Source organism: Somniosus microcephalus, chromosome 33, assembly GCF_052327205.1.
Source record: "Somniosus microcephalus isolate GS21.2 chromosome 33, FLI_Smic_1.0, whole genome shotgun sequence".
Classification (NCBI taxonomy): domain Eukaryota; kingdom Metazoa; phylum Chordata; class Chondrichthyes; order Squaliformes; family Somniosidae; genus Somniosus; species Somniosus microcephalus.
The window spans coordinates 23,393,757-23,420,946 of NC_141019.1; the positions used below are offsets into that span (position 1 = coordinate 23,393,757).

The 27,190-nt window shown below is 47.6% G+C and overlaps 1 protein-coding gene across 1 annotated transcript in view; it reads right to left on the reverse strand.

Moving 5' to 3' along the window:
- The window catches only part of smarcd1 (SWI/SNF related BAF chromatin remodeling complex subunit D1), a 53,715-nt gene extending 26,970 nt beyond the window's left edge, over positions 1 to 26,745 (reverse strand). The window contains exons 1-7 of the mRNA XM_085972732.1: positions 26,521 to 26,745; positions 10,841 to 11,034; positions 8,514 to 8,556; positions 6,764 to 6,886; positions 3,010 to 3,132; positions 2,207 to 2,323; positions 1,313 to 1,414 (exon numbers count right to left, since the gene is read on the reverse strand). Coding sequence (XP_085828858.1) covers positions 1,313 to 1,414; positions 2,207 to 2,323; positions 3,010 to 3,132; positions 6,764 to 6,886; positions 8,514 to 8,556; positions 10,841 to 11,034; positions 26,521 to 26,679 — 861 coding nt within the window. The 5' untranslated portion in view covers positions 26,680 to 26,745. The remainder of the gene's footprint in view (positions 1 to 1,312; positions 1,415 to 2,206; positions 2,324 to 3,009; positions 3,133 to 6,763; positions 6,887 to 8,513; positions 8,557 to 10,840; positions 11,035 to 26,520) is intronic.
- Between the last annotated feature and the right edge of the window lie 445 nt (positions 26,746 to 27,190).

A 27,190-nucleotide genomic window follows, 5' to 3' on the forward strand; every position in this document is an offset into this window, starting at 1 on the left:
TTTGAAGGGGTTAGTTCATCCTGGGGTTCCACGGGGGCTGGGTACCTTACAATACCTTACCCAATTGGCCATTTATTCACATGTGAGCTTAGACGCCGATAGCTGGCAGGTGATTTGACTGAGTTCCAGCACAAAAAACCCAATCCTGTCCGCCCTTGATGCCCACACACACGCAGATCCCAGCAGGAGACACCAGAGAAAAAAATCAGGAGCAGCAGCCCCGGCTAGCTTTTTTCTTGCATGAGCCACGGGCAACCCATTGCCACCTCAGCTGGAATCCACTAACCTCAGCACAGATCAGAGGTCAAACCGAGATCCTTTATAGTCCGTATGTTTCAGCTACTCAATGCCTGGAATCAACTGAGCCATTGGGCAGCTCAAATGACATGAACAGCAATTTATATCCTTTGCCAGCTCTGGGTATTTAAAACTCAAACATCTCAGGGAAACATACTTGTGGATTTAGCATGTCCAGAGCTAATAAATGATCAGGTGTAACTACATAAGAAATAGGAGCAGGAGCAGGCCATTCGGCCCTGCTCCACCATTCAATAAAATCGTGGCTGATCTTCTACCTCAACTCCACCTTCCCGCACTATCCCCATATCCCTCAATTCCCCAAAAATCTATCGATCTCTGTCTTGAATATACTCAACGACTGAGCCTCCACAGCCCTCTGGGGTAGAGAATTCCAAAGATTCACCACCCTCCGAGTGAAGAAATTTCTCATCTCAGCCCTAAATGGCCAACCCGTTATTCTGAAGCTGTGACCCCGTGTTCTAGGCTCTCCCGCCAGGGGAAACATCCTCCCAGCATCTACCCTGTCAAGCCCCTTAAGAATTTTATACATGTTTCGATGAGATCACCTCTCATTCTTCTAAACTCTAGGGAATATAGGCCTAGTCCACTCAATCTCTCCTCATAGGACAATCCCCTCATCCCAGGAATCAGTCTGGTGAACCTACGTTGCACTCCCTCCAAGGCAGTACAGGAATCCCGCCCCAACCGCGGTTTTGCCAGACGCGGATTTCAAGTATACACGGTTTCCTCTCTGCGACAACTTTTGCCAACTGCGGCAGTGAATTTTGCGTATACGCGGTTAATTTAGGGTCAAGGTAAATAACATGAATTTATTGCTTTTATATTCGTTTTTATTGTGTCATTTGAACATTTATACTGTATTTGCCAACCGCGGTTTTACTAACCACGGGGGTTTTCAAGGACGTGTCCCCCGCGGTTGGGGAGGGATTACTGTATATCCTTCCTCAGATAAGGAGCCCAAAACTGTACACAGTCAACCCATTTTGCTTACCTGGTAATCCAGCATCAGTAACACTGTGCAGCGCACGTTCACATCTCCCGGTCTTTTCACTTGGAAGCCATCAGTCTCTTGGGTTGTGGCTGTCCTGTGCCACTGCGTGGAGTTAATGAAGCACAGTTACCACTTTGTATAACGAAGAGCAACTCATTCTTTCAGCAGATACATCAGCAGGATCCTTCAGAGAATCCTCTGTGCAATCATGCTCTCACTCACAGCCAGTGCAATTGCACGAGAGAATGTCCTATTTTAGCCAAGCGTGCACTCGACTGTTGGAGGCACAAACGCTCTGGCATTCCATCAGTTTCACCTCTTAATGGTTCAAAGTCCTCTGTGTCACTTACCAGTATTTAGTCCCACTTCTAGACTGGAGTGCAAGGCCAATTGCTGAACTAAACGACACTCGCGAGCAATGTTCCCGTGAAGATGTGCGGCCGCGCAGTGATCTGGAGGTCCCGCGCAGGCCACTCAACAGCTTTATAATGGAAAAAAAAAAACGCGCATGCGTGGTAGGCCGTGCATCACCCCCCCCCCCACCAAAAAATTAGCGGGAACATTGCTCACGAGTTATGCTACGTCAGCCAGCAAGGCGGCTTTTACCGAGGTCCGGCAAACCTCAGTCAGTTTCTATTGTAGGGAATGGGCAAGTTACAGGATGCATGTGGGTCCTTCCCATGACATACCGCACCAGAATACCCTAGGCAAGAAGAGACCCAAACTGATGTGGTCTCAAGAGGCTGCCACCACGATGTTACTATTTTACTACAGACAGAAAATATTCACTTCAATCTTCAAATGTCCAACTGTCAGTATTAAAATTGAAACAAATAAGATGCAGCGCAGTTGAATTATTTGGTGACAGAGTGCACATCACTCCAGTCTGCTTACCTCAACCAGGTGGTTGTCAGGTCCATAGAGGTCTTTATCCAGCTCAATCACAAGGGATTTGAAGAAGGAGGAAAACTTCCGCTTCTGTTTAGTAGCGTCATACTTCGATACAGCTGACTGCACATGCACAAAAAGATTTCATAAGCTGCCTGCAGCTTAATACAGATCAGTAGGTGATCGAGTGAAATTGAAGATACCGATTCCCTTGCAGTTTTTCACCATCAATTTCCAGTGACCACCTTCTAACGCCCCCCACCTACAGTCCTCTTGTGGTCTGCCAAAGCTACGTGCCTCTTGTGGCCGAGTGCCAAGGCGAGCACCCTGCTTCTGGCCTCTCGTTGGGCTGCACTAGAAGCCATGTGACAGCTGTCCAGTAACAACTAACCCACGAAGTTCCCTCCACTGCACTCGCGCGCGCGCCCGCCCCCCCCCCCCCCCCCCCCAAAACGATGCCTGGATTCGGTTTAGTGCCTTCCCACAGTAGGTCAAGCTACAATCAAAATCTGAGTGGGATTGGGGCCTACAACTCAATGCTGGTCAGTGCAACAAAGCAAATTCTTGACGACATACACAATCAGAACCTGACCGGCTTATTTATTATACTGTTGCTAAGGAATGTGGAGAATGGTACGACAGGGGTTAGGGGGAATCTTTGATACATCCTGTCCCCAGGCAACTTTGTGATCTTGGCTGGGATATCAGGGGGGAGAAATTATGTGAAGGCTTAACATAGGAAACATCTATTGGGGGGGGCGGGGGGGACACGGCAGGGAGGAAAAGAGAAAGAAAAATACAAATCTTACATCTTCTAGAAGCCTTCCTTCTACCCGAAGCTCCCAGGATGCCACCGTTCCTTCCCCATCTTCGGCATCCGGTTTTGCAGGGTTGAACGTATTAGAAATAAATATACGAAGCTTTCGCTTTTGCTGAAAAAACAAAAGGGAGTTTTAGCTTAAAGTAGTTTTTTCATCTGTCGCGCAGAAATATTATCATTGTACTGAAAGAGCCTTTAAAGCAAGCTACTGAGGAATCCACACAGCTAGTTTAGGTTTGCCTGGTTTAGAATGCATGTTCTTTCTCCCATGCGACACATCCCACTTGCGTTTCAGTATTTGGGTGGCTTACATAGAAACATAGAAGATAGGAGCAGGAGTAGGCCATTCGGACCCTTCGAGCCTGCTCCGCCATTCAATGAGAACATGGCTGATCATCCAAACTCAGTACCCTGTCCCTGCCTTCTCCCCATATCCTTGATCCCTTTAGCCTCTAGAATATATCCAACTCTTTCTTGAATATATTTAATGAACTGCCTCCACCGCCCTCTGTGGCAGAGAATTCCACAGGTTCACCACTCTCTGGGTGAAGAAATTCCTCCTCATTTCAGTCCTAAAATGGCCTACCCCTTATCCTTAGACTATGACCCCTGGTTCTGGACTCCCCGGCCATCCGAAACATCCTTCCTGCATCTAGTCTGTCCAGACCTGACAGAATTTTATAGGTTTCGATGAGATCCCCTCTCAATCTTCTAAACTCACAGTGAGTATAAAGCCCAATTGACACAATCTCTCCTCATAAGTCATATCCTGCCATCCCAGGTACCAGCCTGGTGAATCTTCGCTGCACTCACCTCCATGGCAAGAACGTCCTTCCTCAGGTAAGGTGACCAAAACTGCACACAATACTCAAGGTGCGGTCTCACCAAGGCCCTGTACAACTGTAGCAAGACATCCTTGTTCCTGTACTCGAACCCTCTTGCTACGAAGGCCAACATACCATTTGCCTTCTTAACCACCTGCTGCACCTGCATGCTTACCTTCAGCGACTGGTGCACAAAGAACACCCAGGTCTCTTTGCACTTCCCCTTCTCCCAATCTATTGCCATTCAAATAATAATCTGCCTTCCTGTTTTTGCCAACCAAAGTGGATAACCTCACATTTATCCACATTATAGTTAAAAGGATTTGGATCACTATTCCTTTGTCCGGTTATTTTGGTTGAGTTTCGAATTCCTCCCTTACTCCTCCTCTCCTGAAGGGGGACAGTTCCATAGGTACCGGCAATCGTACTGTACCTCACCCACGTGTTTGCTCTTGATAGGCAAGTCCGGATAGTGTGTGCTGGTGTCATGCTAAACTGTAGAAAATCACAATCCTATCCTCATTCAACGTTCCAGCGTGGGTCACATTAGCCTCGTTGATTTTTTTCCTGTGCCTAGCCCTAACCGCACGGAGACCAATTTTAACACCAGAGATCCGCTAACTTAGCACAGAGCGAACATAGGAACGGGAGCAGGCCATTCAGCCCCGCGAGCCTGGCTGATCTGTATCTCAACTCCATTTACCCGCCTTGGTTCCGTAACCCTTAATACCCCTGCCTAACAAAAAGCTAGCAATCTCTGCTTTGAAATTATTAACCTAGTCTTTGGGGGGGGGGGGGGGGGGGGGGGGGGGGGGAAAAAAGAGGGCTCCAGATTTCCAACCTAGATCAACCCTTGCTGGGCTGCAACGGTCCAGCACCACACCACCCAGTATATCCATTCATGAGGCAGGAGTGGAACTCTGAATATTTCAAGTGCACAGACCACATCGGGGGTTCTTAAAAATACAGGGAACTCTCTTTTAACCGGCACCTAAATAACCGGAAAACTCTTAACCGGCAAAATTCAGGAGTAGGTTCAGGTAAGTTTTACTTCATATTAGTGGCCGTTCCTGGATCTGTGGCTGTGTAACTGGGGTTCGTGCACTTCAGGGAAGCCTGGATTTGTTGCTGTGTACGGAGCTCTCGTACCTTTTACTATACCTCTCTGTAATCCGGACTTTTTGATAAACCGGCACCACGCCGGTTGCCGGATAATAAAGAGTTTCTTGTAGTAGGAAGGTGGTGGTTACCAACGCTCGCTTTAAGCTGCGCAGCGCTCTAGAGGTCCCGCGCAGCCAGCGAGCCGGCTTTTACATGCAAAAGCCACGCATGCACGGATTTTTGAAAGGGCCACGCAGTCCAAAAAATAATTAGAGGAACATTGATGGTTACGCCAGAGTCAAAATCTCTGCTGCAAATGACACCTCAATGTTTTGGCTCTCAGAAGGAGACCCAATTTATCAATTATCCGCCTTGCGCAGTCGTTAACAGCGGCCGAGAAGAATTTATTACCTCGCTAGGCCTACCTACGCTGTTAAAATGGATTAAGTGCCACTGAATCAACCCGCAGGGCACGAATGTAGCGGTACGCTATCGCAAGCAGATCGATTGGTGGTCAGTAAGCAAACGGAATCGCAAGCAGATGAGAGAGCAAGGTCGAGAAAAGGAGCCAGAATGGAGCTTCGAAGCCCAACATCGAACAGTCTTGAAGGAAGCCTTATTACACCCCTACTCTAAGTAATATTGCGATACATGCAGAAACATGGCAGATGCAATAGAACGTGGATAAATGTGAGGTTATCCACTTTGGTGGCAAAAACAGGAAGGCAGATTATCTAAATGGCAATAGATTGGGAAAAGGGGACGTGCAACGAGACCTGGTGTCCTTGTGCACCAGTCGCTGAAAGTATGGTATGTTGGCCTTCGTAGCGAGAGGGTTTGAGTACAGGAACAAGGATGTCTTGCTGTAGTTGTACAGGGCCTTGGTGAGACCACATCTTGAGTATTGTGTGCAGTTTTGGTCGCCTTATCTGAGGAAGGATGTTCTTGCCATGGAAGGAGTTCAGCGAAGATTCACCAGGCTGATACCTGGGATGGCAGGAATGACGTAGGAGGAGAGATTGGGTCGATTGGGCTTGTACTCGCTGGAGTTTAGAAGAATGAGAGGGGATCTCATTGAAACTTATAAAATTCTGACAGGACTGGACAGACTAGATGCAGGAAGGATGTTCCCGATGGTTGGGGAGTCCAGAACCAGGGGACACAGTCTAAGGATAAGGGGTAAATCATTTAGGACAGAAAGGGGAGGAATTTCTTCACCCAGAGAGTGGTGAACCTGTGGAATTCTCTACCACAGAAGGCAGTGGAGGTCAGTTCATTAAATATATTCAAGAAGGAGTTAGATATATTTCTTAAGGCTAAAGGGATCAAGGGGTATGGGGGAGAAGGCAGGGACAGGGTACTGAGTTTGGATGATCAGCCATGATCGCATTGAATGGCGGAGCGGGGGCTCGAGGGGCCGAATGGCCTACTCCTGCTCCTATCTTCTATGTTTCTATTCGATACAAAGTTCACATACTTCACGGAATGATAAACTGGCACTCAAATATTAGCCATAATTTTGGAAAATAAAGACAGCAGATGCTTATCATCTAAATTGGCACACAAAAGACAAACGGTTACATTAAAATGAATAATTACAAAGAATGAAACTGCTGTAACACACAAATCCTATTGGTTATGCAAAGGTCTTTCCACAATGAAAAGTTTCAAAGAATCTCGTTCCATTCTCAAACATTTTAATACCAGGTTTTGACACTAGATTAAAAAGTGTCAGAGTCTGATTGCTTCAAAATCAAGTTTTAGTAGGACGAGGTACAGATTGTCTCCAAATAACCGAGCTAGTGCAATACATTTTACCTTTATTGGTCTTTTCAGTGCCTCCTGGATGTCCAGGCGTTTCCTCATTATAGTCTGGTCCAGCTTCCTCTCAAATGCCAGCAAATCCATGTAGGCTTGAGACTCTGGCACAAGCTCCCGAATCTACAACAAAAAGGATAATGTAAACACTGATGAATCACCAAAACGGAAATTTTCAAAGCCACAAATGACATCCTCGGTGACTGTGGTGCACTATCCCTCCTTGCCTTCCTCCACCTGTCTGCAGCCTTTGACATGGTCTACCACACCGTCCTCCTCCGTTGTCCAGCTGAGTGGGAGCTGCCCTCGCCTGGTTCCACTCTTATCTATCCAGTCGTAGCCAGAGAATCTCCGGCAATGGCTTTCTCTTTCTGCCTTCGCACAGTTATCACTGGAGTCCCCCAAGAATCTATACTTAGACCCCTCCTCTTTTTCATCAACACGCTGCTCCTTGAAGACATCGTCTGAAGACGGGAAGTCAGCTTCTGCATGATGCTGACACCCAGCTCTACCTCCTCACCACCTCCCACAAACCCCGCCATTGCCTCTGTGTTGACAGACTGCTTGTCCAACATCCAGGGTTGAATGAATCATAGAAACATAGAAGCTAGGAGCAGGAGTAGGCATTCGGCCCCTCGAGCCTGCTCGCCATTTAATGCGATCATGGCTGATCATCCAAACTCAGTACAGGAAACTTTTGATTTACCGGCACCTAAATAAACGGAAATCTCGGTTAACCGGCAAAATTCAGGAGTAGGTTCAGGTAAGTTTTACTTCATATTGTACTTGCCTTCCTCGATCTGTTGCTGTGCAAGGTGTGGCTGCAGCTGTTGCTAAGCTACAGAGACGCTTGGAACTTGTGGCCATTGTTCTGAATCTGTTGCTTTATACAGAGCTCTCAGCTCTCCGTATCTTTTACTATAGCTTTCTGTTTTCCAGAATTTTTGATGAACCGGCAGCACGTCGGTCCCCGGATTTACAAAAAGTTTCCTGTACCCTGTCCCTGCTTTCTCCCCATATCCCTTGATCCCTTTAGCCTTAAGAAATGTATCCAACTCCTTCTTGAATATATTTAATGAATTGGCCTCTACTGCCTTCTGTGGAAGAGAATTCCACAGGTTCACCACTCTCTGGGTGAAGAAATTCCTCCTCATCTCTGTCCTAAATGGCTTACCCCTTATCCTTAGACTGTGACCCCTGGTTCTGGACTCCCCCGACCATCGGGAACATCCTTCCTGCATCTAGTCTGTCCAGTCCTGTTAGAATTTTATAAGTTTCAATGAGATCCCCTCTCATTCTTCTAAACTCCAGCGAGTACAAGCCCAATCGACCCAATCTCTCATCGTAATTTCCTCCAGTTAAACATAGGGAAGGCCAAAGCCATTGTCTTCAGCCCCTGCCACTGTCACCGGTTCCATGCCCCCTCCCCCGCAATTATCGCAGGCTGAACCAGAATGTTCTGAATTGGATTTGAACCCAGATCCCAGTAGTCCACATCAAACCCACTGTACTGCAGTTGTCTCGACCATATCAAGCATTAACCAAAAGATTGTCTTGCTCCCCCCATCAGCCTAGTGGCCACTTTATACATATTGATTGACAAAGGCTTATGATCAGCTCACCTAACCTGCCTTCAGCTAGGGAATGGTGTGCAAAAATTACTTTTTACATTCAAAACCTTTGGATCAGGTGCCTGAGGTGAAGAGCGTGGCGCAGGAAAAGCTTTAACAAAAAAAAAGGAAATACTTGCCCCTCTGAGGTAGAATTTTATCTGCATTTTCTTCTTCTTCGCACTATTCAAATGAAAGAATAAACATGTTACCCTGGCAACTGATCTTCCAAAACCAGCCACTCCAAAATGGAGCCCGTTCAATATTCAGGCAGAGTGCAATGGCCGTTAGAACCACAAGGCACCCATAAGAGGTTGCCTGGCACAAACGGACATTAAAACACTGCAAAACAACAACTACAGAAACATGACCCGCGCTCCCAGCAACTTCTGCAATTAATCACAAAACTGATCAAATGTCAGGACAAAATGAGATCACACAATTATCCAGTTATTATAAAGAAAAAGCATTTGTGCATTAATATTTAATAATAATATTTTTAAACTGTGTTCCTTTCTAATTTCCTCCCCACAAGACACCACCTCTTGCTGCATCCTCCCTTCCATTCACTTAATCGTTGGCGGTCGTGCCTTCAGCTCTTTAGGCTCATGCTCTGGAATTCCCTCCCTAAAGCCCTCCATCTCTTGACCTCCCACTATTGGGGTAAAGCTCAACGGATACAGGCAGCCAGCCAGTGCCTTGTCTAAGTGGCTTCATGTGCGAACCTAGACAGTGAGTGCCAGCGGGCTATTTGATGACATGGGGGGAGTAGATACAATAGCAACGTTGAATCCTGCCATTAACCTAACGTACACATACGTGTGCACTTCAATAAGAGTCATTGGATAGTGATCAGGAGAGGTAAAATCAGCCCGGGAGTAGAGTAGTGACATGCAGTACCCAAACTGCTCCCCTGGCTGAAATCACCAACCTGAGCACAGAGCAAGGGGCGATCTTCTGAACTACAGTCCCCACCACTTATCCCGTCCACACTCCGCGCAGGCAGCCGCCTAAAGCGAGCAAGTCGTGTTAACACCAAGGCGCCTCCGATAAATGGTGGGGACTGTACATGGCGTGCACACTGAATGATGCATTTACCTACTAATCCATCCGGGACATTTCTAGGCAGGTTTCTCCACATTAATGGTATAAATATGAAGCACAAAGAAGATGAAATAACTGCAGTATCTGAATGACTGACACTGGCTATTGCAAGAGTCCCACTGTAGGAAGAATATTGATTTTATTATTTGAAAATGTTCATCTTGCATCTCTGCAGAAGCATTGTGTTTGCAGCTGGTAAGACCACTATTCTGGCGAACAGAATATTAAAAAATAAGTTCAGCAATTATGGGGTACAGGTAGACTATCCTTTATCCGCACTTCCGAAAACCAAAAACCTCAAGTTTTTTCATGGAGCGTAAGTCGTGCGCACGACATGACCCGAGTGGCGCCAAACATGACAGGTCCGGGAGCTCTGCCTTTCCCTGTGAGCAGGGCAGAGGGTCACAGAGTTCCCTCCTGGGTAGGAGATTGCAGGCCGAGCCGGGCAGTGTGAAGGAGGTACCGGGAGAATGAACCCAACAATACCGCGGCCCGTCCGATAGTCTTTTCTTCCCCCTCCCCCCGCCGACCTGATTTGCAGGCCAGCTTAGTGTAGGAGTCAGCCGATATCCGGCTTTCCCACAACTGGCGGCAGCAGTCGAGCCCCAGACCCCCGCTAAGTCAAGGAATTCAGATACGGAGCAGGGGGAGCCGGAAACCTCGATCTAACGGCAGAAATCAGCAGCCGTTTTGTTCGTTTTTTTTTCTTCCCCTAGCATTTTTAAAAATTTTTTTTTATAAAAACAGTCAGGCTGTGGAAAGAGTCTCTGTAGCTTAGCAACAGCTTCAGAGACGCTTCCAAGGCAGGGCCCGAGTGTTTACAAGCTGTTGCTAAGCAACAGTGTTTGTTGTCAGATACGGAGATGAAAACCTTCTGAAATCCGAAAAATTCCGAAAACCGAAACACAGCTGGTCCCAAGGTTTTCGGATAAAGGATAGTCTACCTGTACTATAATGCTTTGGGCTAGAGGGAGGGATAAAAAGCCAGGCTTCCTACTCCTGATTGTTATCAGAAGGCGTACAGATATGGACATTGAATGGAGGCAGGTTCACCCTACACCCAGCTTGGCTGTGATGCCCAAAACAGTCAGCCAGCCAACACTCACTTCCTTAACTCATACATAAAGCGTGGTCACTCAGGCGAGGCATTTGAAGGCTGCCGATGCCTGCGGAGCCTCACCCTGCATGTGTCAGCACCTTGCAGGGAAGAAAATTAACAAGAAATTCATTCCTGGGACGCCAAGAACAATACTGGTGCCCTTGCCTCTGAAAACAGCGACTGTTTCAAAGCGCATCATTTCTGGCAAAGTTAGTTTGCGCTGAATAACGAGGAACTTAATTTCTGAAGAGGTATCGGACGTACTTGTGATTGCGGTTCTGGGCTGCCTGTTGCTGCACCTGCTGAATCTGCTGTGGAGCTGGCCGCTTGCGAGACTGGTCCATCATCGACTGAGGCATGCCTGGTCGCACTGCTGGGCTCCCGCCATACGAAGGGCCCGGAGGACCCATAGAAGCACCTTGAGGTGGCATGCGGCTGCCTGGAGGCATCCCTGGACGCTAGTTAATTGGAAGAAAACACAATGAGACGTGGAAAGAATTTGACCGCACCAGGAAAAGCTGGAATCAACAACAACTTGTATTTATATAGCGCCTTTAACGTAATAAAACGTCCCAAGGTGCTTCACAGGAGTATAAGACAAAAGTTTGACACCGAGCCACATAAGGAGAAATTAGGGCAGGTGACCAAAAGCTCGGTCAAAGAGGTAGGTTTTAAGGAGCGTCTTAAAGGAGGAAAGAGGTAGAGGCGGAGAGGTTTAGGCAGGGAATTCCAGAGCTCAGGGCCCAGGCAACAGAAGGCATGGCCACTAAAGGTTGAGCGATTATAATCAGGGATCCTCAAGAGGGCAGAATTAGAGGAGCGCAGATATCTCGGGGGGGGGGGGGAGGGGCGGTTGTGGGGCTGGAGAAGGTAACAGAGATAGGGAGGGGCGAGGCCATGGAGGGATTTGAAAACAAGGATGAGAATTTTGAAATCGAGGCGATGCTTAACCAGGAGTCAATGTAGGTCAGCGAGCACAGGGGCGATGGGTGATCGGGACTTGGCGCGAGTTAGGACACGGGCAGCCGAGTTTTGGATGACCTCAAGTTTACGGAGGGTGGAATGTGGGAGGCCAGCCAGGAGTGCGTGGAATAGTCAAGTCTAGACGTAACAAAGGCATGGATGAGGGTTTCAGCAGCGGATGAGCTGAGGCAAGGGCGGAGACGGGCGATGTTACAGAGGTGGAAATAGGCGGTCTTAGTTATGCCGCAGATATGTGGTCGGAAGCTCATTTCAGTGTCAAATATGACACCAAGGTTGCAAACAGTGTGAATCAGCAAACAAACTCGCCACACCACAAGATCAACAATCGGATTTTTGATGAGAAAATGCCACCGACTACTGGAGGCTACAAGAGGACAAATCTGAACCCGGTGAATCAAAACAGCCACATAACACAAGCCTTGACATACGCACAGTGTACATATCCAGAGAAACCGAGCCTGGCGCTAGGAAACAAAACTGTGACACAGAGAGGGCAGCAGCAAGCTCAGTTTAAAAGTAGTAAGAGCTGTTTTAAACCCTGAGAAACAAACCGTTGGCGAGGTAGCCGAGGGCACCTCACATGTTAAATGATCAAACGTGCCCACGTTATTAGGGGGGGGGGGGGGTGGGGGGGGTTGAATTGAGGGCAGGTACGGCTCCAAATGGCAAGCTGACAGATTAAAGACCTGTATTGGAAAAGGTGTGGTGGGGGGGCGAGGTATATAGTGGCTGTCTAACTGCCCTGTCGGCCACAGACTTAATTCTTAAGTTATCATGGCGAGGGGGGGGGGGGGGGTGGGCAGAACAATGGGGGAGGGGGAAAAAAACCAATTTCACCACCTCCAAGTCACACACCACCCTGACTTGGAAGTATATCGGCGATCCTTCATCGTCGCTGGGTCAAAATCCTGGAACTCCCTCCCTAACGGCACTGTGGGAGCACCTTCACCACACGGACTGCAGCGGTTCAAGAAGGCGGCTCACCGCCACCTTCTCAAGGGCAATTAGGGACGGGCAATAAATGCTGGCCTCGGCAGCGACGCCCACATCCCATAAACAAATATTTAAAAAAGTCATTACAATTTAAAATATGCAAATGTACAGACAAATTACGACTGAATTGTATTCCACAAGCAAGGGCAAGAAACGGACAAGTCAGCAGTTCTGCTCCCTTCTCTCCTGGCTCTGTCAAAGCACAGGTAATTGCTACGTGACCCAACATCTGAAATAGGAAAATGCCAGTTGTATACCTTCAAAGGGGGGGGGGGGGAAAGGGGAACTTCAGAAAAATAGCCTGTAAAAACTAGTTGCAGGAAAAAAAATGAATTGGCAGATAATCAAATCAGTACGCCAGTACAGGCAGGTTATATGGTACGCATCAATCCAATCGCTCGGTCTGCTATACAGAAGGCTGCAACTGATTCTGCAAATCAAGCTAGGAAATGCATCAACTCGGAAAAAACGCAACCCTCTCCTCTTCAGGACAGGAGGAGTCAGTCGATGGTAAACCCCCTGGACCCGAAAGGCTGCATTACAATCCACAAAAAAGCTGCTACCACCGTCAGAAATAAAAGCTTGGTTAATTTGAAAACGAGCCCTTACCAAACCGTGAGCAAGAAATTCAAAGAGTTTGCTCCTGGTTGCTGACTGCATGCCCCGCATCCCTTTCAAACACCCTTTGTCCGTGTGCTGTGCTCTACTTTACTGCACTCTCGTTCAGCAGGCTGACGCTGTGGCTCGTGGGCAGCCGACATTTTATTGTGGGGAGGATGCGATTGCCCTCAACTTTACAAGAAATTCAGCAAATCAACCGTCAAAGCTGCACGAGCAACTGACACGCCAGAAGATGCCGCGCGATATTGTTCCGTCCAAGGCCAGGCGGCGTGCATTCGAAACGCCACAAAGAGATGAATCAGTGAAAAGACTTGTAGCAGCAGTTGTCGCATCACTCGCACATGCCTTTCAGCTCCACACTACTGCTCTTGCAGGTCTCGGCTAATTAACATCAAGACTCAAAAGAGAATAAAGACCCTGCCTGCACACAGCAAAAGAGTTGCCAGCAGTGAAGGGTGTTCAGGAAAAGCCTTGAATGCTGGCGCAATAATAGCTGAATTGTTGCAGTTAAATTCCATTCAACTGAAGAGAGAATTTTAAATGAAGTAAATTAAAATCATTCAAAACTGTCATCAGCAGGCATGTCGGTAAAAAATTGAAGTACACGGGAAATGGCTGATAAACAATGCTCGCAACAGCAGCCTGCATTTATATGGTGCCTTTACCATAGAAAAACATCGAGGCGCTTTACAGAGGCATAACCAGACACAAATTGAAGCCATGCCAAAGGAGGTGCCAGCCTTTGCTCATTTGGGTCATTGTATATATAAATATTACGAGTTTTGCTTGGTGTCAGCCACGGCGCAGTACTCTCGTCCGAGTCAGAAGGTTGTGGGTTCAAGTCCCGCTCCAGAGACTTGAGCACAAAAATCTAGGCTGACACTCCAGTGCGGTACTGAGGGACCGCTGCACTGTCGGAGGTGCCGTCTTTCAGATGAGACTTCAAACCGAGGCCCCATCTGATCTCTAAGGTTGGTATAACAGATCCCATGGCCACTATTCAAAGAGCAGGGGAATTCTCCCGCGTGTCCTGGCCAACATTCCTCCCTCAACCAACATCACTAAACCAGTACTTCATTGGCTGTAAAATACTTTACACTGCACTGTCGGAGGGGCAGTGCTGAGGGAGTGCTGCACTGTCGGAGGTGCCGTCTTTCGGATGAGATGTTAAAACCGAGGCCCCGTCTGCTCTCTCAGGTGGATGTAAAAGATCCCATGGCCACTATTTTGAAGAGGAGCAGGAGAGTTATCCCTGGTGTCCTGGCCAATATTTATCCCTCACCTAATGTCACTAAAACAGGTGATCTGGTCATTATCACACTGCTGTTTGTGGGAGCTTGCTGTGCGTAAATTGGCTGCCATGTTTCCTACATTACAACAGTGACTACAGCCAATGAAGTACTTTTGAAGTGTAAAGGGTTTTGGGGCATCCTGAGGTCCTGAAAGGCGCTATAGAAATGCAAGTCCTTTCTTTCTCAAGGAGCTATTAGGAGGGGCGACTAAAAGCTTGGTCAAAAGAGGTGGGTTTTACGGAGGGGCTAAAAGGAGGACAAGACATCAGCAATCATCCCAGAGAGCGGAATATATGCAGCAACATGGGAATGTCACCAGAGAAAAACGATGCAGAATAAGTTTCATTCACTCCATTACATTGGCACCAAGTCAAGCCAATCACAAACTAAGGGGCTACCCAACCTCCACTTGACATTATTAGAGTGTGTAACCCAAGCATGCCAAACGAGTCCAGTTTTATTGGCACTCATTTAGGACTTCAGTACATTCTATGGGGCATTTGCCTCTAATCAACACTTTATCTACTTTTACAGCCTAAATGTAAAGAACGAAGACTGATTGTTTCTCAGCACAGATAACGGCATCGCAAAGATAGAGCATTAAGACGCAGCAGATTGGTTAGATTTGATATGGTGAATTCAAGCACTGAGCCCAACGACAGCACCAGGCCTCAGTTTGAATGGATTGCAAGTTCCTGCACCAAAGTAAAACAAAGACCACCCAAGAACAATGGCGCAACTGGTATTTGTCTTCCTTCCTCCTCATTCTACCCTGAAAAATAAAACTGCACGCAAAATACAGACCTGGGCCCAAGTCCACAAACCCGTCACAGACAAATTAGTAGCTTTCTGTCCCCTTCACCTTAGTGCTGCCTCAACCCGTCTGAGGTGGCGGCCTTCCCTGGTGCTTCCAGGGGCATCTAGATCCCCGCCAGTAAACATCGTCACTGAAAGGACAGCCTGCCATCTTTTCCGAGATGGCAGCAGGCCGACCGTTCAGTCCAGATGTACAGGCCTCCAATGTGCTTTCAGGCATAGATGGACCATTCCCAGTCACTAGACAAGGTCCAACATCCAAAAATTGCGTCCTGATCTCAGCGGAGACAGTACAAATTTCAGGCAGGGTTCCTACTCTTGGTGGCTATCTGGTAACTCCCGCCGGACAATGTGAATGGTTGCAGGGTGAGGCTGAGCTCGGGTGTGATGCCCTCTCCGGTCAAACAGCCGTGACACATTACCTCTGCCCACACATGGCCACTCAGCAAGGGGTCAACACCTTGAAGGGGCAGAAAACCTCTGCTTTTCCCTGGCATTATGGGGGGGGGGGGGGGGGGGGGGGGGAACCTGCCCCAATAAACCAAGAAAAGGAAACAAAAACTGGTTTTAAAGCATAGCATGTCCACCAACATCAGAAAGACATGACTGCCTTCGTTCCCATTGTGCTTGTGGATTAGGTTAATCTGGAAATACCAGGTCCTGTTCTAAGGTGTGAACAGGATGAAGCTGTGTAAATTAGTTCAAGTACTTAATTTGGAATCAAGAAAAAAAGAACTTGCATTTATATAGCACCTTTCATGACCGTAGGATGTCCCAAAGTGCGTTACAACCAATGAAGTGCTTTCAGAAGTGTAGTCACTGCTGTAATGTAGGGCTGGTCCTGAGGAAGGGTCCTAAAACATTTACTGGCTCCTGTTTCCACCCCCACCCCCCGCCCCGCAACACATGCTGCCTGACTGACCTACTTCTAGCCTTTTCTATGCTTGTTTTCAGATTCCCAGCATCACGTTGTTCCAGAATCAAGAACTTCTTTGTGTAGCATCAGACTCAACGTGGCTTTATTGTGGTTCCACGTTACAAGTGGTGATACCCATGGGAAATATTACCCACAGACCAGAGATCCAACGCGTTAAAGCTAATCAAATTTACATGATTTAGACTTAGGAATCAAAAACACAATTTCTACATTTGCGGATGACACCAAATTGGGGGGGATAGTCAATACTGAGGAGGACTGCAACAAGTTACAGGAGAACATTAATAAACTTGCAGAATGGGCATATAATTGGCAAATGAAGTTCAACACATAAATGTGAGGTATTACATTTTGGTAGGAAGAATAGGGAGGTCACTTATCACTTGGAGGGTGCGAGTCTAGGTGGGGTAGAGGAACAAAGGGATCTCGGAGTACAAATACACAAATCACTAAAAGGTGCAACACAGGTTAACAAGGCCATAAAAAAAGCAAACCAAGCACTAGGGTTTATTTCTAGAGGGATAGAATTGAAAAGTAGGGAAGTTATGCTAAACCTGTATCGAACCTTGGTTAGACCACACTTGGAGTACTGCGTACAGTTCTGGTCGCCATATTATAAAAAGGATATAGAGGCACTGGAGAGGGTGCAGAGAAGATTTACAAGGATGATACCAGAAATGTGAGGGTATACATATCAGGAAAAGATGAACAGGCTGGGTCTCTTTTCCCTTGAAAAAAGGTTGAGAAGTCTTTAAAATTATGAAAGGTTTTGATAGAGTGGATACAGAGAGAATGTTTCCACTTGTGGGGAAGAGCAAAACTAGAGGCCATCGATATAAGAGAGTCACCAAGAAATCCAATAGGGAATTCAGGAGAAACTTCGTTACCCAGAGAGTGGTGAGAATGTGGAACTCGCTACCACAGGGAGTGGTTGAAGCGAATAGTATAGATACATTTAAGGGGAGGCTAGACAAACATATGAGGGAGAAGGGAATAGAGGGTTATGCTGATAGATTTAGATGAGGAGAGACGGGAGGAGGCTCGAGTGGAGCATAAACACTGGCATGGACTGGTTGGGCCGAATGGCCTGTTTCTGCGGCGTATATTCTATGTAATCCTGTAACTTGATCAGGACATCCCAAAGTGCTACGTATCCAATTAATTACTTTTGAAGTATAGGCACTATTATGCAAGCACACTTGGCAGCCAATACGTGCAAAGCAAGATCACACAACCAGCACGAGAGACCAGTTAATTTTTATTCGGTGGCATTATTTGCGGGAGGAATTTTGGCTAGTACTCGGGGAGAACTCTCTGCTCTTTTTCGAATAGTGCGAGGGAATCTTTAATGTCCCCCTGATCAAAAAGAGGCCGGGGGTGGGTGGTCTTGGTTTAAAATCTCTTTCAAGAGACAGGACATCTGAAAATGCAACACTCCTTTGGTGCTGCACTGACGTGTCAGCCTAGATTACGCGTTGGTACTTTGCATTTTACAGGAAACTCTTTATTATCCGGCACCGACGGGACCGGCGTGGTGCCGGTTTATCAAAAAGTCCGGATTACAGAGAGGTATAGTTAAAAGGTACGAGAGCTCCGTACACAGCAACAAATCCAGGCTTCCCTGTTGCTTAGCAACAAGTGCAGGAACCCCGGTTACACAGCCACAGAGCCAGGAACTGCCACTAATATGAAGTAAAACTTACCTGAACCTACTCCTGAATTTTGCCGGTTATTTAGATGCCGGTTAAAAGAGAATTTCCTGTATTGTCTTTTGGTTACTGTAATGCACCGCCAGCTTTGCACGATTTACGAAGACGGCCAAAAGCTTGAAAATGATGCAGAAGAAAGTCGGCGGGAGATGGGGATTTTTTTTTTGGCCAGGTTGATGTCAGGTTCGGATTCGGAATCCGAGTGCAACCTTCATTCCAGGAGAATGCATTTGAAAGTAACCTGGTTCTGTCACCATCCAAAGCGATTTCCAAAACTGCTATTTCAGCAAAAGGCAATCAAGCACACGAGCAAAAACCATTAAAAAATGCTTCACTGCCTGCAGTGTGCTATTTTCATGTCACGAGTATGAACAATCAAGCTCCACAATAACTTAAGCGATCCTGGGAAAAAGATTAGGGCGGATTGTGGCAGCCGTGGCTCACTGGGCAGCACCCTCACCTGAGTCAGAAGGCTGTGGGTTCAAGTCCCACTCCAGAGACTAGGCTGACACTTTTTTGAGGATGTTACTGGTAGAATAGGCAAGGGAGAACCAGTGGATCTGGTGTATTTGGACTTTCAGAAGGCTTTCGATAAGGTCCCGCATAAGAGATTGGCGTGTAAAGTTAAAGCACATGGGATTGGGGGCAAGGTACTGACTTGGATAGAGAACTGGTTGGCAGACAGAAAGCAAAGAGTTGGAATAAACGGGTCTTTTTCCGAGTGGCAGGCAGGGACTAGTGGGGTACCGCAAGGATCAGTGCTAGGACCACAGTTATTCACAATATATATTAATGATCTAGACAAGGGAACTAGATGTAATATCTCCAAGTTTGCAGACGACACAAAGCTGGGTGGGCGTGTGTGCTGTGAGGAGGATGCCGAGAAACTCCAGTATGATTTGGACAGGTTGGGTGATTGGGCAAATGCAGTATAATGTGGATAAATGTGAGGTTATCCACTTGGTAGCAAAAACAGGAAGGCAGATTATCTGAATGGCAATAGATTGGGAAATTGCAACGAGACCTGGGTGTCCTTGTGCACCAGTCGCTGAAGGTAAGCATGCAGGTGCAGCAGGCGGTTAAGAAGGCAAATGGTATGTTGGCCTTCGTAGCGAGAGGATTCGAGTACAGGAGCAAGGATGTCTTGCTGCAGTTGTACAGGGCCTTGGTGAGACCACACCTTGAGTATTGTGTGCAGCTTTGGTCGCCTTATCTGAGGAAGGATGTTCTTGCCATGGAGGGAGTGCAGCGAAGATTCACCAGACTGATGCCTGGGATGGCAGGAATGACGTATGAGGAGAGATTGGGTCGATTGGGCTTGTACTCGCTGGAGTTTAGAAGAATGAGAGGGGATCTCATTGAAACATAAAATTCTAACAGGACTGGACAGACTAGATGCAGGAAGATGTTCCCGATGGCGGGGGAGTCCAGAACCAGGAGTCACAGTCTAAGGATAAGGGGTAAGCCATTTAGGACAGAGATGAGGAGGAATTTCTTCACCCAGAGAGTGGCGAACCTGTGGAATTCTCTACCACAGAAGGCAGTTGAGGCCAATTCATTAAATATATTCAAGAAGGAGTTAGATATATTTCTTAAGGTCAAAGGGAGCAAGGGATATGGGGAGAAAGCAGGGACAGGGTACCGAGTTTGGATGATCAGCCATGATTGTATTAAATGGCAGAACAGGCTCGAGGGGCTGAATGGCCTACTCCTGCTCCTATCTTCTATGTTTCCAGTGCAGTGCTGAGGGAGTGCTGCACTGTCGGAGGTGCCGTCTTTCAGATGAGACATTAAACCGAGGCCCCGTCTGCTCTCTCAGGTGGCCGTAAAAGATCCCGCGGCACTAGTTCGAAGAGAAGAGTCGGTGAAACTAGCCCGCCCATGTCAATCAACAGCACTGAAGCAGATTATCTGATCATCATCACATTGCTATTTGTGGGATCTTGCTGTGTGCAAATTGGGCTGCTGCGTTTCCTGCATTACAACAGTGACTCCACTTCAGAAGTACTTCACTGGTTGTGAAGTGCTTTTGAGATCGTGAAAGGTGCTATATAAGTGTAAGGGTTTCTTTCTTGGTTTCCTTAAACAGTCAAACTTAGAAACTCATTAATGCAGTTGTCATAATGGCCCAGAAATTCGGGTCTCCACAGGTGAGTACGCACGGGGTACTCACCCGTAAGCCCATTGGAAGTGCCGGTGTCCTGCATGCACTGCGCATGCGCGGGAAACCGGCACTTCCGTTCCCCTGAAAGAAGAGGTTCAGAGGTCGAACGCGTGCGCCGGAGAGGCTGCGCGTGCGCATCGAACTTACGTTTTTTTGCGGGTTTCTCCGGGAGGGTAAGTCTCCAGCAGTTACACTTTCAAAAAGCAGGCGCAAGGCCTGCTTTTAACAAGGCAAGTGGTGAATTAATTAAAATTAAAACATTTTTTCCACAGGTTTATTATTTTTAAATACTTTAAAGAAAGGTAAGTTTATTTTTAGCCCCGTTAGAAAATGTAATTAATTTTTTCAAAAATTTAAATTATTGTTTAAAATAATTATTTCATGTAATTTATAGTTATTTTTAAAATGTGATTTAAAAAAAAAATTCTTTGCAGTTTTAGTGATGTTTTGGGGTTTATAGTATTTTTGGTTTGACAGCCCTTCCTGTCAAACTTATGAATGGACATTCCCTGCTACCATTGCCTCTCCATGGCCCACGTGATCCCAGGGGACGCATCGAACTAACTGCGCCCCTGGGATACGCAAGCACTGCGCGCCGGCAGTTAGAGCAGGATCGGAATCCCACGCGGGCCCACAGCACAACGGCCGGCGCGCTAGCTAAGTGTAGGTCGGGGGCTTGCACCCGCGGGAAGCCCCCGACCCAAATTTCTGGGCCATTGACATGATCAAAAGTGAGATAGACTTTATAGAAAGACAACTTTTTTTTAAAAAAAGCAAAATAGATAGCAACAAGATACACAATGTCATAAGTAAATAATGAGAAGGGGACAGAGGAGCGATAAAGATCGCACTTTGTCTTTTGCAAAAAACAATACGTGCTATTGTGAACTCCCCCTAATGTATTTACTCTCCTGGAGATGTGAATGCCGAGATTAAACTTGAAGACTCTCCCCCGATGCCCTGAAGGGTGACCAAAGCTTTAAGAAGTGGTTGTGACGTTATTCAACCCTGACCAGTGGCATTCCACAACTGACATGCCCAGGGCCCCAGAAGGACTGAAACTTATTGTGTTCAAGCACACAATCTGAAACTTTTCCTGCAACATTCAATCTAGTTGTTGCCCAAATATTCATCCAGCTCGAAAAGTGTTGCTCCAGTGCAAAAACAATCCAAGACAGATCGAGTACAGCTCCTCCACCGCACACAGCACAATGCACTCAGCGTACACAAGTTAAGCGTTAATTGACTGGGGAATGCACTAGGGTTTCCTGACCCTTGGAGCAACCACATAAAACTGACTGAAATTTATGGTCACTAAATGTGCAGACTTGTGCTCCTCTCCAACAGGGAGATACTTTGGACTTATCACTGTCTGAGGTTGAACCAGGCCGTTCACAACCTTGGTGTCGTATTTGATCCTGAGATGAGCTTCCGACCACATACCCGCTCCATCAAGACCGCCTACTTCCACCTCTAACATCGCCCGTCTTAACTCATCTGCTGCCGAAACCCTCATCCATGCCTTTCCAACGCTCTCCAGGCCGGCCTCCCATTTTCCACCACCCATAAACTCGAGCTCATCCAAAACTCGCACCAAGTCCCGTTCACCCATCACCCCTGTGCTCGCTGACCTACATTGGCTCCCGGTCCGGCAACACCTCGATTTCAAAATTCTCATCCTCGTCTTCAAATCCCTCCATTTTCACCGCTCCACCATTGACGGCCGTGCCAAAAGTGCCTTTCACTGCCTCAGGACGTCCCAAAGGGATTTCCAGCCAATGAAGTACTTTTTTTTTTTTAAAGTCACTGTTGTAGGAAACGTGGCAGCCAATTTGCACACAGCAAGCTCCCACAAACGGCAATGAGATAAATGACCAGACAATCGATTTTTAATGATGTCGGGTGAGGGTTAAACCTTGGCCAGAACTCCCCTGATCCTGTTCGAATAATGCGGCGCATTTACGACCATCTGAGAATGCAGACGTTGCCTCGGTTTAGCGCCTCATCTGAAAGATGGCACTTCTAACAGTACAGCGCTCCCTCAGTACTACTTACTGAAGGGAACTCAAAGTTCATACGCTGAAGCAACGCTGATGGCAACGCTAATATCTCCACGAACATACAAAACTGACAGGCAAAAAGGATCTGCTGGTCCATCAAGCCTGCCCCACACCAGGTGATAGCTGGAGCAGGACTAGTGTGAGTTGGCCAATTTGTGCCAAATTCGGGTTCTGTACTGTAGGCCTCTGCACATGAGGCACCACATCGAGTCTGCACCGACTTACATCTGATCCTTACAGACAACATTTATGCACATACGAACAGGAGTGGGCCATTCAGTCCCTCGAGCCTGTTCATAGAATCATAGAAAGTTACAGTACGGAAGGAGGCCATTTCGGCCCATTGTGTCCGTGCCGGCCGACAAAGAGCTCTCCAGCCTAATCCCACTTCCCAGCTATTGGTCCGTAGCCCTGCAGGTTACAGCATCCCAAGTGCACATCCGAGTACTTGTTAAATGTGGTTAGGGTTTCTGCCTCTGCCACCCTTTCAGGCAGTGAGTTCCAGACCCCCACAACCCTCTGGGTGAAGAAATTGCCCCTCAAATCCCCTCTAAACCTTCCACCAATTACTTTAAATCTGTGCCCCCTGGTTTTTGACCTCTCTGCTAAGGGAAATAGGTCCTTTCTATCCACTCTATCTATGCCCCTCATAATTTTATACACCTCAATAAGGTCTCCCCTCAGCCTCCTCTGTTCCAAGGAAAACAGACCCAGCCTATCCAGTCTTTCCTCATAGCTAAGATTCTCTACTCCTGGCAACATCCTTGTAAATCTCCTCTGTACCCTCTCTAGTGCAATCACATCTTTCCTGTAATGTGGTGACCAGAACTGCACGCAGTACTCTAGCTGAGGCCTAACTAGTGTTTTATACAGTTGAAGCATAACCCCCCTGCTCTTGTATTCTATGCCACGGCTAATAAAGGCAAGCATTCCGTATGCCTTCTTAACCACCTTATCTACCTGGCCTGCTACCTTCAGGGATCTGTGGACATGCACTCCAAGGTCCCTTTGTTCCTCTACACTACTCACTGTCCTACCATTTAATGTGTATTCCCTTTCCTTGTTAGCCCTCCCTAAATGCATTACCTCACACTTCTCCGGATTGAATTCCATTTGCCACTGTTCTGCCCACCTGACCAATTTATTGATATCTTCCTGCAGTCTACAGCTTCCTTCTCCAGTATCAACCACACAGCCGATTTTAGTATCATCTGCAAACTTCTTAATCATACCCCCTATATTCAAGTCTAGATCATTGATATATACCACAAAATGCAAGGGACCTAGTACTGAGCCCTGCAGAACCCCACTGGAAACAGCCTTCCAGTCACAAAAACACCCATCAACCATTACCCTCTGCTTCCTGCCTCCGAGCCAGTTTTGAATCCAACTTGACACTTTGCCCTGGATCCCATGGGCTTTTAACTTCGTGACCAGTCTGCCATGTGGGACCTTATCAAAAGCCTTGCTAAAGTCCACATACACTACATCAAACGCACTACCCTCATCTACCCTCCTTGTTACCTCCTCAAAAAATTCAATCAATTTTGTCAGACACGACCTTCCCTTAACAAATCCGTGCTGACTATCCTTGATTAATCTGTGTCTTTCTAAATGAAGATTTATCCTGTCCTTCAGAATTCTTTCCAATAATTTTCCAACCACCGAGGTTAGGCTGACTGGCCTGTAATTACTCGGTCTATCCTTTTCTCCCTTTTTAAACAAGGGTACCACATTAGCAGTCCTCCAGTCGTCCGGCACCACACCTGAAGCCAGAGAGGATTGGAAAATAATGGTCAGGGCCTCTGCTATTTCCTCTTTTGTTTCGCTTAACAGCCTGGGATACATTTCATCCGGGCCTGGGGATTTATCCACTTTTAAAGCTGCTAAACCCCTTAATACTTCCTCTCTCACTATATTTATTTCATCTAATATTTCACACACCTCCTCCGATAGCAATATCTGCTTCGTCCCTCTCCTTTGTGAAAACAGACGCAAAGTATTCATTAAGAACCCTACCGACGTCTCCCGCCTCCACACACAGAGTACCCTCATGATCTCTAATAGGCCCTACCCTTTCTTTAGTTATCCTCTTACTCTTAATATATTTATAAAACATCTTTGGGTTTTCCTTGATTTTACTTGCCAAGAATTTTTCATGCTCTCTCTTTGCTTTCCTAATATCCTTTTTAATTGCACCCCTGCGCTTTCTGTACTCCTCTAAAGATTCTGGAGTATTTAGCCCTCGGTATCCGTCATACGCCTCCCCTGTATGTCCCTAGACACCCAGGGGGCTCTAGATTTGTTAGACCCACCTTTTCTCTTTAAGGGCACATATTTGGTCTCCACCCTCCGGATCTCCTCCTTGAATGCCTCCCACTGCTCTGACACTGATTTACCTTCAAGTAGCTGTTTCCAGTAGCTAAATCCCCTCTGAGCTTAGCAAAATTTGCTTTTCCCCAATTTAGAATTTTTACTCCTGGTCTATTCTTGTCCTTTTCCATAACTACCTTAAATCTAACTGAATTATGGTCACGAGCACCAAAATGCTCCCCCACTGATACGCCTTCTACTTGCCCAGCTTCATTCCCTAAAACTAAGTCCAGAACCGCCCGCTCCCTTGCTACATACTGGCTAAAAAAGTTCTCCTGGATGTATTTTAGGAATTCCGCACCCTCTATACACCTTCACACTAATTTTATCCCAGTTAATATTGGGGTAGTTGAAATCCCCTACTATTACTGCCCTATAGTTTTTGCACTTCTCAGAAATGTGTCTACATATTTGTTCTTCTATCTCCCTCTCACTGTTAAGGGGTATGTAGTACACTCCCAGCAGTGTGATCGCCCCTTTGTTTTTCAATTCGACCCATATGGCCTCGTTTGATGATCCCTCCAACATATCATCCCTCCTCCCAGCTGTAATAGTTTCTTTAATCAATACCGCGACCCCCCCTTCCTTTTTACCTCCCTCTCTATCCCATCTGAAAATCCTGTAACCAGGAATGTTGAGCTACCATACTCTTTCAGCCACATCTCTAATAGCTATATCACAGTCCCAAGTATCTACCTGTGCCCTCAGCTGCTCCGCCATTCAATGAGATCACGGCTGATCTGCAACCTAACTCCATATACCCGCCTTTGGCCCATATCCCTTAATACCTTTGGTTAACAGAAATCTATCAATCTCAGATTTAAAATTAACAATTGATCTAGCATCAATTCCCACTTACGGAAGAGAGTTCCAAGCTACTACCACCCTTTGTGTGTAGAAGTGTTTCCGAATTTCACTCCTGAAAGGTCTGGCTCTAATTTTTAGACTATGCCCCCTAGTCCTAGAATCCCCAACCAGCGGAAATAGTTTCTCTCTATCTACCCTCGGTAGGGACATAGGAACAGGAGGAGGCCATTCAGCCCCTTGAGCCTGTTCCACCATTCAATGAGATCACGGCTGATCTGTATCCTAACTCCATATACCCGCCTTTGCTCCATAGAATCATAGAAATTTACAGCACAGAAGGAGGCCATTCGGCCCATCGTGTCCGTGCCAGCCGACAAAGAGCTCCCCAGCCTAATCCCACTTTCCAGCTCTTGGTCCGTAGCCCTGTAGGTTACGGCACTTCAAGTGCATATCCAAGTACTTTTTAAATGTGGTGAGGGTCTCTGCCTCTACCACCCTTTCAGGCAGTGAGTTCCAGACCCACACCACCCTCTGGGTGAAAAAAAATTCTCCTCAAATCCCCTCTAAGCCTTCTACCAATTACTTTAATCTGTGCCCCCTTGTTGTTGACCCCCTCTGCTAAGGGAAATAGATCCTTCCTATCCACTCTATCTAGGCCCCTCATAATTTTATACACCTCAATTAGGTCTCCCCTCAGCCTCCTCTGTTCCAAAGAAAACAACCGCAGCCTATCCAACCCCATATCCCTTAATACCTTGGGTTAAATAAAATCTATCAATTTAAAATTAATTGATCTAGCATCAATTGCCGTTCACAATTTTCATCAGTCAGACCTGGATTTCAACGCAATTCGTTTCCTAAAGCTTGGAAAGTAAAAGTCAAAATTTGCAACCCAAACCACCCTCTCCCTCCCTCCCCTTCTCCAGCCCTGGACAATCACATTTGGCTGGAAAAAAGTTCCAAAGCATCGTGACTTTCTGGGCTGGCGAACAATGCAAGACCCTGGGGCAGGCCAGGACTGCAGGAACTGTCCAGCAAAGGGTGGGCTCAGGTCTCGGAGGCCAAGCGCCGGGCTGCGGCCTGCCTTGGTCTGAAGGGCCTCGCCTGCCCTCCTCACCCCCACCGTGGACAGAGTTCCAAACCCCGGCTTGGATTGCGCCTACCCCCACCGCCCGGCCCAACACTCACCGGGTATCCCTGCCCAGGCATGGCCGAGCGGAAGATGTTTTGTTGCTGGTTGGGTGCGATCCGCCCCGGCGGCTGTCCTTGGCCAGGCCCAGGCCCCGCTGCCATGGCCGCAGCCGCCACCGCGCCTGGGCTCATTGTCTGGAAACCTCGGGCCGCCATCTTACAGCAGCAAACCGCTCTCAGCGGAAACGGTTTCTCTCCGAACTTCCGGCGCAGACTGCACTCCTCGCACAGCGCCCCCCTCAGGCCGGAGGCTGCATTCCTCACACAGCGACCCCCCTCAGGGCGGAGACTGCACTCCTCCCACAGCGCCCCCCTCAGGGCGCAAACTGCACTCCTCACACAGCGCCCCCCTCAGGCCGGAGGCTGCATTCCTCACACAGCGCCCCCCTCAGGGCGGAGGCTGCACTCCTCACACAGCGCCCCCCTCAGGGCGGAGGCTGCACTCCTCCCACAGCGCCGCCCCTCAGGACGGAGGTTGCACTGCTCACACAGCGCCCCCCTCAGGACGGAGGCTGCACACCCCACACAGCGCCCCCCTCAGAGCGGAGGCTGCACTCCTCACACAGCACCTCCCTCAGGGCGGAGGTTGCACTGCTCACACAGCGCCCCTCTCAGGACGGAGGCTGCACACCCCACACAGCGCCCCCCTCAGGGCGGAGGCTGCACT